The 14,388-nt window shown below is 40.5% G+C and overlaps 1 protein-coding gene across 3 annotated transcripts in view; it reads left to right on the top strand.

Annotated features, from left to right (window-relative positions):
- The window catches only part of SH3RF1 (SH3 domain containing ring finger 1), a 261,467-nt gene that overhangs the window by 215,122 nt on the left and 31,957 nt on the right, over window positions 1-14,388 (top strand). For all 3 annotated transcript variants that reach the window (XM_082243144.1, XM_082243142.1, XM_082243143.1), the window contains one exon: window positions 9,516-9,670. In XM_082243144.1, coding sequence (XP_082099270.1) covers window positions 9,516-9,670 — 155 coding nt within the window. The remainder of the gene's footprint in view (window positions 1-9,515; window positions 9,671-14,388) is intronic.

Genomic DNA, 14,388 nt, shown 5'->3' with positions numbered 1-14,388 from the left:
GCCGATACTTGGCCCTTGTGTCCCAGGCATTATATCTAGTAAGATGAATTCCAGGAAGGATTACAACCATTCCAGAGAACAATACCTTTCTCGGTGTAAAAATTTGCTGTTTTTGGACTCCGCTGTCCCCAACAGTTGTAGAAACAATAAACATGCGGTACTTCTGTTTGGTTTTTCCTCCTTCTTTGCCCATCACTGCAGACAGGCCTCAGTAAAAAAAAAAAAAAGTAGAAATACTGAATGCATTGGCTCTCTGCCAATGTATGGCAGTCTTTCAGCCACTAAATCGTGCTGTGCATGTAACAAGCTTTACCATCTGCTGGGCAATTGCCAGTTACCAGTTACTGTAACTACTATCTTTTATTTCCCAGGGAAGCAGCCATGACACATGCAGACATCAACATATTCTGGCTGTCAAGTTTGCATGAGCTATATGTACTATTAAAGTGGTTTTAAAGTTTAAATATTTTTTACCTTGATGCATTCCTTGCATTAAGGTAAATTTGTTTAGGTTAAAGTATCACACCCTCACCACCCCGTAAACTTACCGGAGTCCTCACCCGATCTGTCTCTATGCTCATCTGCAGCGACTCACTTCCTGGTCTCACATGATTTGCAGCTTTCCCTTTGTGACAAGGGAGCGAGGGGCAGGGCCAAGACGCACTGTCTGTCTTTGGACACAGGCAGTGTGGCTTGTGATCACCCCTCTGGTGTACCACGATAGGAAGCAGCTTCTTATGGTGGCAAACTGAGAAGAGGCGGTTCAGGGCTCGATTGTACAGAGCAGGTAATTATAAACCTGCTTTAAAAAAAAAAAAAAAAAAATCATTTTAAGAGGGAATTGCAGTAGGTTCAAAACATTTTTACACCATATTTGCACAGGTTTCATTTGGCAGAATCCAAAGTTTTTTAATACAAAACTGTGTACAAACACGAGTAATTGCAATGATGTTGCAGAATTTTCACTTTAAAGGGTAAGTGCACATATAGTGCCCTTCCCCAGCACTTCTGTCAGGGCACATACTTACCCGTCCTTGCTGATATTCAATAATTACACTGTATAGGTTCACCGTGCACTTACACAGCATGTTTGGGCCAAGTGGAATGATTTTGGAGGAGAAGCTATGAAGGCCACACATGAAGGTCTCAGCAAAATGTGTGATGAGGTATACAGTCAGCCCTGACAGAATAACTGAGCCCACTATGGGTAAGTGTACTAACGCTGCACTTAACTTTAGGATAAGTTTAGATGTGTGGCGGAATCTGTGTCAAGATTTCATTGAAATCAATGAACTCCTAAAGACACAACACACGCCAACCTGCATGTGTTGGCTCACATTTAAAGTGATACTAAAGCTTATTATTTTTGTTTGTTTAAAATAAAAGATGTTATAACGATATTGCACAGAGCGGTCCCTTACCTCCTTCTTCCCCTGGGTGCCGCCTTAGCAAGCTGGGTGCCTAGGGGTCACCCCTGTTTGCACATGCACCTGAGCCAGGCTGCATGCATCACACAGCACCTGTAAGCCATGCCCCTGCTCCCTCCTCACGAGAGTTTGACCAACAGCAGCAGGAACCTATGGCTCCCTCTTTTCATTGGGTCTCCTGTGAGACCAAGAAGCTAGAAGAGGGGTGCTGCAGCTAGGAGCAGTGAGAGGAGTCATGTAATAGTTTAGGGAGGGGATGGGTAGAACAGTTAATGGAGCTTTTTACCTTATTGGTTGTAAACCCCAGTCATGAAATTTGAACTAAGCACACATATCTGTATTATTTACTTCTCTCTCTCCAAAGCTCTAAGTGTCATTTTTCTCTGGTGCTTCGTTCTTTAGTTATCAGCATGAGTCCCTTCTGAGAAGTTTTCCGACACATGAGAGAGTTTTTGATGGGGGAGGGAGCTCAGCATGGGGCTTATCTGTTCAGAATACAGCTCTGCATGTTCCTTTGTTTCTCTGCCTATGTGGTGGTGTGTGTGTCTCTTTCCTCTAATCAGCTCTCACACCGTGTATAAGAGCTGTAACTGCAGCTCTCCACCCCCTCCTCTGTACTCCTCACATATGCATGAAGATTTTATCACAAATCTGCACTTTTGAAGGGTTGTAGGGAAGAGAAGACTGCAGATAAAAACCTATGTAGGAGGATTTGTTTGATCTTTGTGTATCATCTGAGGCTATTCACTTTACTTGGGTATATGTGAGGATTTTGCAACCACTTTAACCACTCGCGCTCTGAAGATTTTCCCCCCTTCATGACCAGCCCATTTTTTGCGATACAGCACTGTTTTTTTTACCTGATAATTGCCCGGTCGTGCAACACTGTACCCAAATACATTTTTTGTCCTTTTTTTTTTTTGGTGCTAAAAACAAAAAAAAGACTGACAATTTTGAAAAAAAAAAAAAAAAAACAATATTTTTTTTACTTTCTGCTGTAAAACATCCCCCCCAAAAAATGTAAAAAATCGAATTTCTTCATCAACTTAGGCCAATATTTATTCTGCTACATATTTTTGGTAAAAGAAAATCCCAATAAGTGTATATTGATTGGTTTGCACAAAAGTTATAGCCTCTACAAACTGATATTTTTATTTATTATTATTTTTTTTTTTACTAGTAATGGCGGCAATCATTGACTTATAGCAGGACTGCAATATTGCAGCGGTCAAATCAGACACCTAACTGACATTTATGACACGTTTTGGGGACCAGTAACACTAATACAGTGATCAGTGCTTAAAAAATATGCAGGGTCATTGTACTTATGACACTGGCTGGGAAGGGGTTAACATCAGGGGCACTCAAATGGTTAATTGTGTGCCTAGCTAGTGCTTACTCACTTTGGGGGAGGTGTTTTGACTAGGGAAAAGCAAAGATCTGTGTTCCTGCTTTGCAGATACACAGGATCAAAACCTTCTCCGCTAACAGAACAACAATCTGCCTTGTAATCAGCGGGTGCCGGCAGACATCGAGTCCGCGGTACCCACCGCTTGGCTCCCGCTGTGACCCGAAGTGTCAGATTACGTACTAGGTACATGATCTGGCACAGAGCCGCCACCCTGCCGCAGTAAATGTACGGTGGGCGGTCCGCAAGTGGTTAATGTGGGGAATGCATTAGGGAAAAAACATTTTGACATGAAAACAGCTTTAATGTTTTCTTAATTGATTTTTGTGGAAAACACAGTTGCCTTAAAACAGAGAGGGGTGAAGGCAGTTATGCATGTTTTTTTTTTTTTTTTCACATTTTTAGCATTTGCTTTGGAAAGTATACAGTTACTGCTGCTAATATTCATAGCACTAAATATTTTAACAGTAAAAGTCATCAATGAGTCATAAGGAAGTGATTTGCTAGAAGTGATTTTGGGAGACAGCACAAAATTAATAACCAGAGAACTTGCATGCAATTATTGTATTATATAGACAGCAACTGTCAAAGCTTGCTAGAAAGAGGTCATTATAGAGATCACAGGGCTAAGTAGTACTAAGCTGAAAGGTTGGATTTAAAAATGTAGGTAGATCTGTAAAATGCAGTGTGTTATATGGATGGAGCCTTTTGTTTCCTGTGCCATGTTTAAGCAATATATTCCACATTGATATATGCTACTATGGCATTTTATTATATTATATTTTACATTTATTTGTTTTTTTCTGCTGCGTTAATGAGTGAATTTATGCAAATATCTGGTGTTTTTTTTTTTTAAACCGTGAGGTTTATTATTGAACACAGGTAATACATTTCTAGCCAACATCATGCAGGTAAGTAGTTCTGACATCGCTGGCTGCCTACTTATCCCGGGTCAGTGATTTAAGAAGTATTGCCAGTAAGGTAAAAATCATAACAGCCAGGCAATATTTTCAGGAAGAGGGCAGCTTATCTATATTTTGAAGTTAATTTATAGCTGTGATGCAACATGCAATACATAGGAAGGAGCTTTTTTCTTTACCTGTCAAAGGATTTGCATTTCTATCCGATCAGTCCTAAGATTTATACAGCTTTGTCAGCACATCCAGGTAAACGATACAGCTTTCTTTGTTACAAATCAGAAACACCACCTTGCCCCACAGCATGTTGAATGTACACTGAAGTGGTCATCCCTCTGATCACTCTGCTTACTCCTCCTGTCAACATACAAGTTATCTGATTGGGTGCGCAATACTGCATGCTGATTGGCACCCCAGGCTAAGTGCCGCTGTATAGGGGATTATAAGGCTTAAATGAAGTCAAATTCAGGTATTTACAATAGTTGCAATTAAAAAAATATTTGTAATGATACACTACCTTAAGGCTAGGTTCACACCTGTGTGGGTGATTGCCTCTGCGGGACCACACCTGTTCCCACAGCCGCAATTCCAAAAATCCCCCAATCACAGAGAAACACGCTGTCAGTCAGGCGATTTGTGGGGGTGCCATTAGGATTAATGGCACCCTCATGCATTGGAACCACACTGCACTTGCAGTTTCCATGGGGGCAGCATTTTCAAAAATGGAGCAGAGACCTTTTCAGGAGGCACAGCAGCCCATTCAAATGAATCGGCTGCTGTGCCTGCGCAAAACGCACCCTTCAGAGCCGCACAAGTGTGAATCTTGCCTTACAGCTGCTTTCCTGTTTTATTTTCACTTTAAATTGTTGGGGCCAAGCTGACCCAAACAAACTATCTGCTACACTAGCATGTGCTGGGCATGCTGTAGAAACTGTATGTAGCCTCAACTACTTACAGTATACAGCACAATGTTCTGGGTGTGAGACATGACCTTCCCATCTCACACTTGGAACAAAATAGTGTCGGCCTTTCATAGGCAGCTTTGTATTCTATCAATGAGTGGGTGGGGCAAAGCCATACTCTGTGTGTCTTATGGACACACGAGTTGGCTCTGGAGCAAGCACGCATGAGTGCCCCCTAGCAAGTGGCTTGCTACGGGGGGCACTCTACAAGGGGGAGGGGCCAGAAGCACTAGCAAAGGACCTGAAAAGGGTAGGATCAGGGGGCTGCTCTGTGTTAATGTTCACGTTCATTAATTAAAAAAAAAAAGAGAGAGAGAGCCATCTAGTGGCCAAATGTAGTATTTTCTGTTTTATATAAATGAAAAACCTTTAAACTTACACAGGAAATAGTTTTATATCATTTTTGCCGCATTTGTACATAACAAATATACATGCACTTTCACTGGGCAGATTGCTGGGCATTTTGTTTTTTAATAAATGCACTCCTTTAGTATTGTCATTTACTGTGCACTTTTTCAGTGGATAGTTAAAGTTAACTTGCAGATATACGGACATTCGTTGATGTGGATAATAATCATTCCCTGTATTAAAAACTGAGGAGTCCACAGAAACAACTTTTGTGCCAAATCTCGGCGATTATTTGAGCTGCTAAGCAGTTTACCCCAGATGAATACTGCATTGTCTGGGTTATAAGCAATACTTGATGCCTTTTCACAATGTATTACATTTTTGGTTCCTGTGCTAAAGAAATGTGCAGGCGTTGGTGATCATGGGGGTTAATATTAACCCCTTCACTGCCTGCCAATTTGAGACTTAGTACATGTGCTATTCTGGGCCTGTGAGTCCCACATGACGAGAAAATAAATAGCTTGTGTGTATAGAGACACGTCAGGCAGCCAGATTTTCCCCTTGCTGTTCTGTTGAACTCCATACAACATTTTTCTTCTCTTTTAAAAATAGAAAAGGGAAGAAACTCGGAAACTACAGAGGGATATGTTTGCCAGTTGGAACATTGCAATGGAATTGAGCAGAGAAGACACATTTTTGTGTCTACAAAAGCCTGTGGGTGTTAAATTGCCAAGTGGATTAGGATACATCTAGATCCTGTCCTTATTATGACATAAACTATATTTCTGATTTGCCTAATTAGATTTTTTTTCTCTCCCCTGTAAATTTGTGAAGCCGTAAAGGAAAATTGGGTCTTTGAGGGAGGCTGCCTTTTGTTTTTCTGTTTCCTCTTAAGTTTTGCTACAGAGAATCCTAAAGCACTGTGTAATGTTTTATGGATTACCAGCTAACAATTGCATCACTGCTTTTCAAAGACAACCTTATGTGCCTTTTACAGATTGCTACCCTCAGCACTGATACATTTCAAAGGGTGGCAGTGTTAATAGACAGAGTAAAAGAAGAGACAGGGAGAAAGTGTGAACAATAGCCCGACACACATCAAAGGGGTTTGCTTTAAAATCCTCGCTGCTGCGGTTTCAGGTAGGCTGCAGCTGAATTAGAAGGCTTTCCAGAACAGTTTCAGGCTTATGACTTAACTCTTTGCATAAATGGAGTGTTTATGTACTATCCACATGCTGTTTTCATTGTTTACATACTGACTGCATATATATACATTAATGCTCGACTGACTGTTATGTAGCTGTCGCTGTTGGCTTTTTATTTGCTGGTGGTTTGCATTGTTTCCACAGCAAATTCCTCCTGCTTTCTGTAGAGAGGACACAATGCCTGTTTGAGTACTCTATCATAAAGAACTGGTAGCGCAACTGATTATTGCTCAAGCTGGCCAAAAACGCAGGGATCCGATCAGTTGGCAAAGAGTCATTTGATCCCAGCTCAATCTTTCCCTTCATTTGGCATGCACATTCATAGGCCCTTTTGTGTAACTTGCTATTACAATAAAAGCAAGCATAAGGACATTTCCATTCATCTCAATTTTATCAGCAAAACAAAAGAAACAATTCTGCAATCCCCAACAAATATTCGTATTGTGCAACACTAGTGGGTTAGTGGGAATCATTGTTGGTCATGTAACTTAAAAAAAGTAATTAGTTATAGTTATTAGTTACTTCTCCCAAAAAGTAACTGAGCTACATCAGTAAAAAAGTAACTAATTTCCAGGGAAAGTAACTATTGCGTTACTTTAAAAAAATAATCAAATATGTCAAATAACTTGTATGAGTGGTATTTGCTGAGTGGTACTGGCTGGCTGCGTGGTACACTGGTACCTGCGTGGTACACTACCGGTGTATAGGGTGGGTCGGTAGATGTATATAGGGGTCAGTGGGTGTATAGGGTGAGTAAGTAGGTGTAAAGAAGGGTCAGTGAGTGTATAGGGTGGATAGGTAGGTGTATATAGGGGTCAGTGGGTGTAAAGGGTGGGTAGGTAGGTGTATATAGGGGTCAGTTGGTGTATAGGGTGGGTAGGTAGGTGTATAATAGGGGTCAGTGGGTGTATAGGGTGGGTGGGTAGGTGTATATAGGGGTCAGTGGGTGTATAGGGTCGGTAGGTAGGTGTATAATAGGGGTCAGTGGGTGTATAGGGTGGGTAGGTTGATGTACAGTAAACCCCCGCTCCATCGCGGTTCAGTTTTTGCGGTCCCGGTATATTGCGTTTTTTTTTGTAAGGTTATTTTACTATATAAATTATTAAAAGTGTGTTTAAAGACCTTAAAATGCTTTTACACGTACAGTGACAGTAAAAAAAACATGCCTACAATGCATTTTAATAGGGTTTTTCTATTTCGCGGATTTTCATTTTTCGCGGCTGGGTCCAGAACGTAACTCCCGCAAAAGAGGGGGGTTTACTGTATATGGGGGGGTTGGTGGATGTACAGGTACAGTGCAGGGCTCTCACGGTTCCCCTCGGCTGGTCCGCTCTCCTCCATATCACACATGCCAGTACTGCAGACAGCGCCGGCAGGGTCATAGAGGAGTGAGGAGGAATTGCATTACTGCCATCTAATGTCGGTAGATGTAATTGTGGTAACACCGTTTAAGTAATGGTAACGGCGTTACCACGGGGGGGGAAAGTAATCCGATTACTAGTTACCCGCAAAAGTAACGGCATTATGTAATGCCGTTTACTTTAACACCGTTATTCCCATCACTGGTGGGAATACTGTAAGACTAGTGGGGATCCCTGGAATATTTTGCATTTGGAGAGACTGTTTTTCTTTGGAAGCAAATTCCGTTGTCCCTTTTTCCTCCTCAGATGTCTTTATTTTTGTTCTGACCTCTATAAAAACGTACTATTTAACTACCAAAATTGTCATACTACACCATGCTGGTCAGACAGGGTGTCGCCATCCCACCTCTGCAATCCTCTTATAATGTAGCTAGCTAGGAAATTGCTGCCTAATGATTGGCAAGAGAAATGCATAGAGGGGAGGGGGGCATGTCAGCCTTCTGTCCCTGTGCATTCCTCTTATCTTTGCTTGTCTTATGCAAAGAGATCAGTGCCAGTAATTAAAAAGTAATTTCTTTGATAGCTACACTGTCAGATGGCAGTGGGAATAGGAACATACCATGTTCAGCCCCAAAGCTAGACTTATAAAGCATGTAGTAACATAGAACCAAGTACTACATGAAATTTGTCCCCTAGGACAGCCTTTTTCAACTAGGGTGCCCTGACACCTTGGGATGCCTTCAGGTTTCTTTAGGGTTGCTTTGGAAACGTGCCTAAAAATTGCCCAAAACTGTGTACAAGTCAGTGGGTGGACGAAGCCTGCCTTTTAGTTAAACAAAGTTTTCATTGTGCACCATTACAACCTTCCAGCTATCAGCATTCAAACAACTAATGACGTACTTGGTTGAGAAGGAGGATGTTGGACAGAGAAGGGAAACATTGGTATACTAGTCAGTACCAGTGTTCAAATGTGTGTTTTCTTTGGAAGAACAAAGGCCTCTGAGTGATGTAAAACTATTCGTTTAGTTTTTTACATTTTAGAATAGGGTGCCTTGACTAGAAAAGATGAAAAACCCTGCCCTAGGGAACAGAACACTGAAAAAAATTGAAGTGAGAGTTGTTCTTTAAAACTCTGGTCTCATTCTGCAAGGCCTGAATAGGTTGATTTGTTTTTTTTTGTGGCAGTTGGAGATATATTAAAGTTAAAAACCTAAAAATATCTGTAATTATATTTTCATAGACATACTGAATAGCGTGTACTTATTATTACATTTATTACTTTTTATTGCTTTTTATTACTAATGTAGGTTTTATAAAGTTCAGAAAATTTAGCAGAGCTGTACTATTTCAATGGATAGTTTGGATATGGTCATCACAGTTTAAAAAAAAATGCATCGTTTATTTTACAATCTAGGAAGAGCTGCGAGATGAAGGTTATAATTGTACATACAGGTGAAATATGCTTTTTGTTTTCTTTTTTTTTTTATCATGCCACATTGCATAAAATTAAACACCACTTGAACAAATTTTTTTTTAGGCTGAATACTATTTATTTTGCTGCGCCAGTGTCAGTGTAACTGGTTTGGAAAGCCTGGCTCACTCTAGAGGTGGCATCATGCCTTTTGCCAGATTTCGCTGCAATTCTCTTGTCATACACAGTTATGGAAATAAATTTATACATCAGGTATAGAAAGTAGGACCAACTTTTATGCCTAAAAAACACTGTTGGAAGCCAAAATTATGACATTGGATCACACAAGTAATTGGAACACAATTATTTTTCCCCAAAGTTTGTTTTATCGTGACCACTGTAACATTAAATGTTTCTGGATGTATTTAACCTACAGACTAGTGAAGTGATTTTTTTTTTTTTTCATTTTCTCTCAGGATCTGAATCCACCTATTCTTCCTCCTCCACCACTGACTGCTGCTGTTATTGTCTCTACAACCTCTGGGGCAACATCTTCTACTGCTGGGCAGAGATTGGCTACTGGTCCTGCTGAACAAGTTGCACATCTTAGGCCATCCACCCGACCAAGCGTGTAAGTCCTTATGGTAGAGCTAAAATGTATAGAAATATTTCCATGTGCAGTTATGGGTTTTAGTTTTTAATATATACATTTACACTCTTAGGAGCCACAATTTGATGACAATCCTTTATAACTACCTTAAAGTGGCTCTAAAGGCAGAAGGTTTTTTTTTTTTTTTTACCTTGAGGCATTCAATGTATTAAGTTAAAAAACATTCTGGGTGCAGCTCCCCCCAGTCCCCGCCTTATACTTGAGCCCCATCTCGATCCAGCAATGTGCATGAGAACAGCAGCTCTCCCGGATCTCTCTCTCTCAATTGGCTCACACAGCAGCTGGAGCCATTGGTTCCTACTGTTGTCAATCACACCCAGTGAGCCAATGAGGAGAGAGTAGGGGGAGCCACGCTCTGTGTGTGAATGTCCTATCACAGGAGCATGGCTGCTCGAGTGCCCCATAGCAAGAAGCTTGGTATTGGGGGCACTCAGCAAGGGGGAGGAGCCAGGACCACCGGCGGGAGACCCAAAAAGAAGAGGATCAGGGTTGCTCTGTGCAAAACCGTTGTACATAACAGGTAGGTATAACATGTTTGTTATAAAAAAAATATATATATATATATATATATCGCAACCTTTAGAATCCCTTTAAAATGGATTTCCTTTAAATCCATTCATCCCTTAGAATTCATTTTTCTTCACCAAATGCTGCAGGGCAAGAAACTGCCGTTTTTCTGTCCAGCCTTGCAATATTTTATATTTGGCATGACCTATTGCTCGTATCTCAAGAGTGTGATTTGTTGCCCTTTATCAAATTATCTATTGCCAAATATTAGTTGGTATGTGCAGCTATTAATGCAAAATAAACCAGACCATTAAAGGAAACTTTATTTTTTATGTAAAATACTACTGATCGTGGTGCTATATGTTCAAAAGATAATAGGTTAACAACTTGCATACTATTACCTGTATATACGTCTACGTTTAGGAAGATCATTGGTTTCCACATATAGCTTTACATTCCTAACATGATACTTGAGCATTTGCTGATAGTTGTGTGTGCAGGAAAGGGGGGCTTTCATTGGATAGAACATTCAGAAAGGCTGACACATGGAATACATTGAGCACTGTCTGCTAAATCATCCACAGAAAACCTGAACGTAACTTTTGAGACGAAGCATACCTGTTTTGCATTGGGCAAAATGGAATAGCTATTGTCTAATAGTGTTCTGTATGTATTTTGTTGCATGTAATAGGCCCTGTGAGCAGAAATACCTACTCACAAATCCAGCTTATTAAAACTGAAAAAGTAGAGTCTGGTTCTAGCAGACAATAATGGATGATGCAAAAGTCCTAATGGGCCCCAGACTTGGAGTTCTGATCTGATACAGCACAGACAAAATTGGCAAGATACGATTATCAGATACCTAGTTTTATGAAATCACTATTTGAGAGCGCATTCGTTTGCATGAAACACACTTATTGTACAGCATAAAACACACTCTTCTGCACAGATGCATTATCTGAAATCAGACTGTCAATGCAATGCACGACTTTGTGTGTGCGCGTCATATGAATCGACGCAACAGCAGGCCTGGTCATTACACACACACACACACACAATTACAAAAAATTTTCCAACTTCCATGCAAGTCGGTTTGCTGACTGTGCCCTCAAAGTTCCAGCCTAGTGATCAATAAAGCCCCGTACACACGCCACGAATTTCCACCGACCGGTCGTCCGTCTTTTGTCCAGAGTGCGTGTCTGTTGGTTGGAATGTGCTCTAGACTGCACACGAATTTTCCCGTACGACAGAATTCTACTTCAGAAGTGATGTCATGTTGGATTGCATTATATGTGTTCTTTCTCTCTGAGCATGCCTAGTCTTGCTCATAAGATTTTTCCCCATCGAAATCTGTACTAATGAGACGAAAATCAGACATGTTTTGACGGAGGACACAAATTTTAATGCCTGCACACCAGGATTTTGTCATCCGAAAAGTCGGAGTCGGCTGTCGAAAGCACCATACTAACAAGCCGAAAATCGGCAGATCGGTTCGTCGGACGAAATTTACTGGCCGAATTTCTTTTCGTGTGTACGGGGCTTTAGGCTGCATTGCTATATGGAGTACTAGGAACTCCAAAAGATGGGATAGGTGACTATAACGGAGGGAATAGGGAAGCAAAAACTTTGTGTGAATGAGGCAAATTTACACCTAAGCGGCTAATTGAAAGCTGAAAATGGGGCGCAGAACTGCTGTTTGAGCCAGAAATGCTCGAAAAAACACTCATGTTGTGCTTTGCAGGCATTACCATTGAAGTCTATGGGGACAAAAACACTCCATTCTGCCTGGAAAGTAGCTCATGTACTTTGAGTAACAGGCGTTTTGCTACAAGTGACAGATCGCTCAGATGTGAACAAGAGCTATTGAAAACAATACGTTTTTGCTTGTTGAGCGTTTTTGAACTTCGAGTAGCAAGCTACAAAATGCCCAAGTGTGAATATGGTCTGAATGAGAAGATAAGTGGACCTCTGGGGTATATCTTTTGCAGGAAAAATATTTTTACACTCCAGACATCCAGCTATTACAGTTAAATTAGAACTGGGTTATTTTAGTATATAGCACAACTTACCATGTTGAAATATAGTCGTATTTGTGTTCTTGACATATCACCATTGTGTATTGGTATGGGTTTGCCAGTTGCCATCTTAGTTTAGAGTCAGTCTGCAGTTTTTACCATATGCGGAGCACAGAGCAGTCTTGCTAAGCTATACCAGCTTCATTCACATCAGTTATTGCTCCTTTTCTGATTGCTGGCTCTTTCAGTGATGTTTCCTCAGTCCAGATGTGCGACAAGAATTAAAGATTTCCCAATTACATGCAGAGCTCTTGATTGATCGGTCTAGTAAACATCACTTTGAAACGTGCTTCATTGCCGAAATTTCATAAGATGCGCTAGCAAAGTGGAGTACCCTTATTGGGTGAAAGCCTCCTTTTTCCATGTGTTAAGCATTACTTACTGCGGGCAGACATCAAAGTTTGCACTTGAACAGAAACATTTGGACGTACAGTACAAAACGATTACAAATGAAAATGTTCCAAGTTAAAAAGTGAGACTTATTGTGTCTGGAATTTTTAGTGCTGGACTTTGTGTTTGGTTATGAAAGGCGCACCCTGGGACCTACACAAAGTATTATTCATAGCTAATAATTCCAGGTGTTTGGCATGGAGTCCATATGTCCTGCACAGCGATCAAAGGCGTACCAGTGACCCATACCTGGAGATATGTAATTAAGATAGAATTCATTGGTGTGCAAATTGTTTGACTTGTTCATGATTACAGCTGATAATTAATGCAGGGCTGTGAATGCACAGTAAACTGCATGCTAATAGCCATTATTATATATCCCCTTATCTATGAAAAGTTCCCCTATGCTCCCAAAAGACTTAACACATTAAAATTCTCTTAAATTGTATTTGTAACAATCAACAGCCACATCAGTTTTACTTTTTCTGCACAAACAGACCATTATTTCCAGGCATCAGGAGACATCCATTTCCCTGGGGCCCCAATTATAGTTCATTAGCAAGCCTAGAAGCTTTAAATGCCGTATGTTTTGAATTAAAGCAATATTTTGTTATCGAAATGCTTCAGCTCTAAGCATTGTATAATTGGGGAAAAAAGATCTAAAGAGGTTCTTTGAATGGTTTTTACACCTATCTCTCCACCAAAAACCACCAGCAGGGAGATGGCTGATTGTCTTGAGTGAACTGTTATAGCTGCAATTCTTGGCTGAAGGTGACAATGGCTCCCACATAATGTTTTGCTCTTTTACTTTCTACAAAAAAAAAAGATTATGGATCAGGCTCAATCACAGGAAGATATTCCTACGAGTTTGAAAATTGTCCTGCCCCAATAAATGCATTTGACCGATTGGGTTGCTTGTTATTTGCACCTAGGAAATCCGAAATGGCCACATTCTAACAAGTTCACAGTTGGGGGTCAAACTCATCAGGCCATTTATAGTAAGGCTAGGGTAGTAAGGCTAGGGTGCAAATTTATTTAAGGTACAGAAATCAAACATTTCAGCCAGATCCTAGCACTAAAACGATTTTCCTAAACCTAGACATTTAGTATGGCTAAACTGTTTAATGCCTTTTAGCTCAGCGGAGTGCATATAGACATGTGGTCTTTGTTTAGGCCAAAGATAACTAGACAAGGAAAATCAATTTATTCCTGTAGGCATATTTAGGCTGGCCATACACTAATAATTTTTTTTTGTTCCTAAAGGCTAAACAAAAACAATCCAACCTATTTCTCTATTAATGCTATACAGCTTGGATAAGCAATTCTGCAGGCTGTTGGAATACCTGAAAAGTATCTGCATCCGATTGTTTGCAGACTCTGCTCCGCTAACAGTTTTTTTGCCCAGCTCCTTTGATTTTTTTTTTGTCCTAGAATGATGGGCAGGAGGGTGACAACAGGCCAACCACCAAGTGATTTTTATCACTTTTATCAGCTTAATTAGCAACCAGACGAAATTTGCTCAGTGTTTGGCCAACTTTAGACTTCTAAAACAATAATGCTGGGAAACTGATGAAGTAAAAATTCACATCCCATTAGGCTCCATTTACACCCTCAGCATTTTGTAGCTTGAAGCTCAAAGCTCCAAAACACTGGAGGAAAAAAAAATCTATTATTCTCTATGGAGTTGGCTGACCTCTCCACTACAAG

Source organism: Pelophylax lessonae (assembly GCF_965119305.1).
Source record: "Pelophylax lessonae genome assembly, chromosome: 1".
Lineage (NCBI taxonomy): Eukaryota > Metazoa > Chordata > Amphibia > Anura > Ranidae > Pelophylax > Pelophylax lessonae.
The sequence above is the reverse complement of the archived record's forward strand: the minus strand, read 5'-3'. Positions and strand labels throughout refer to the sequence as shown.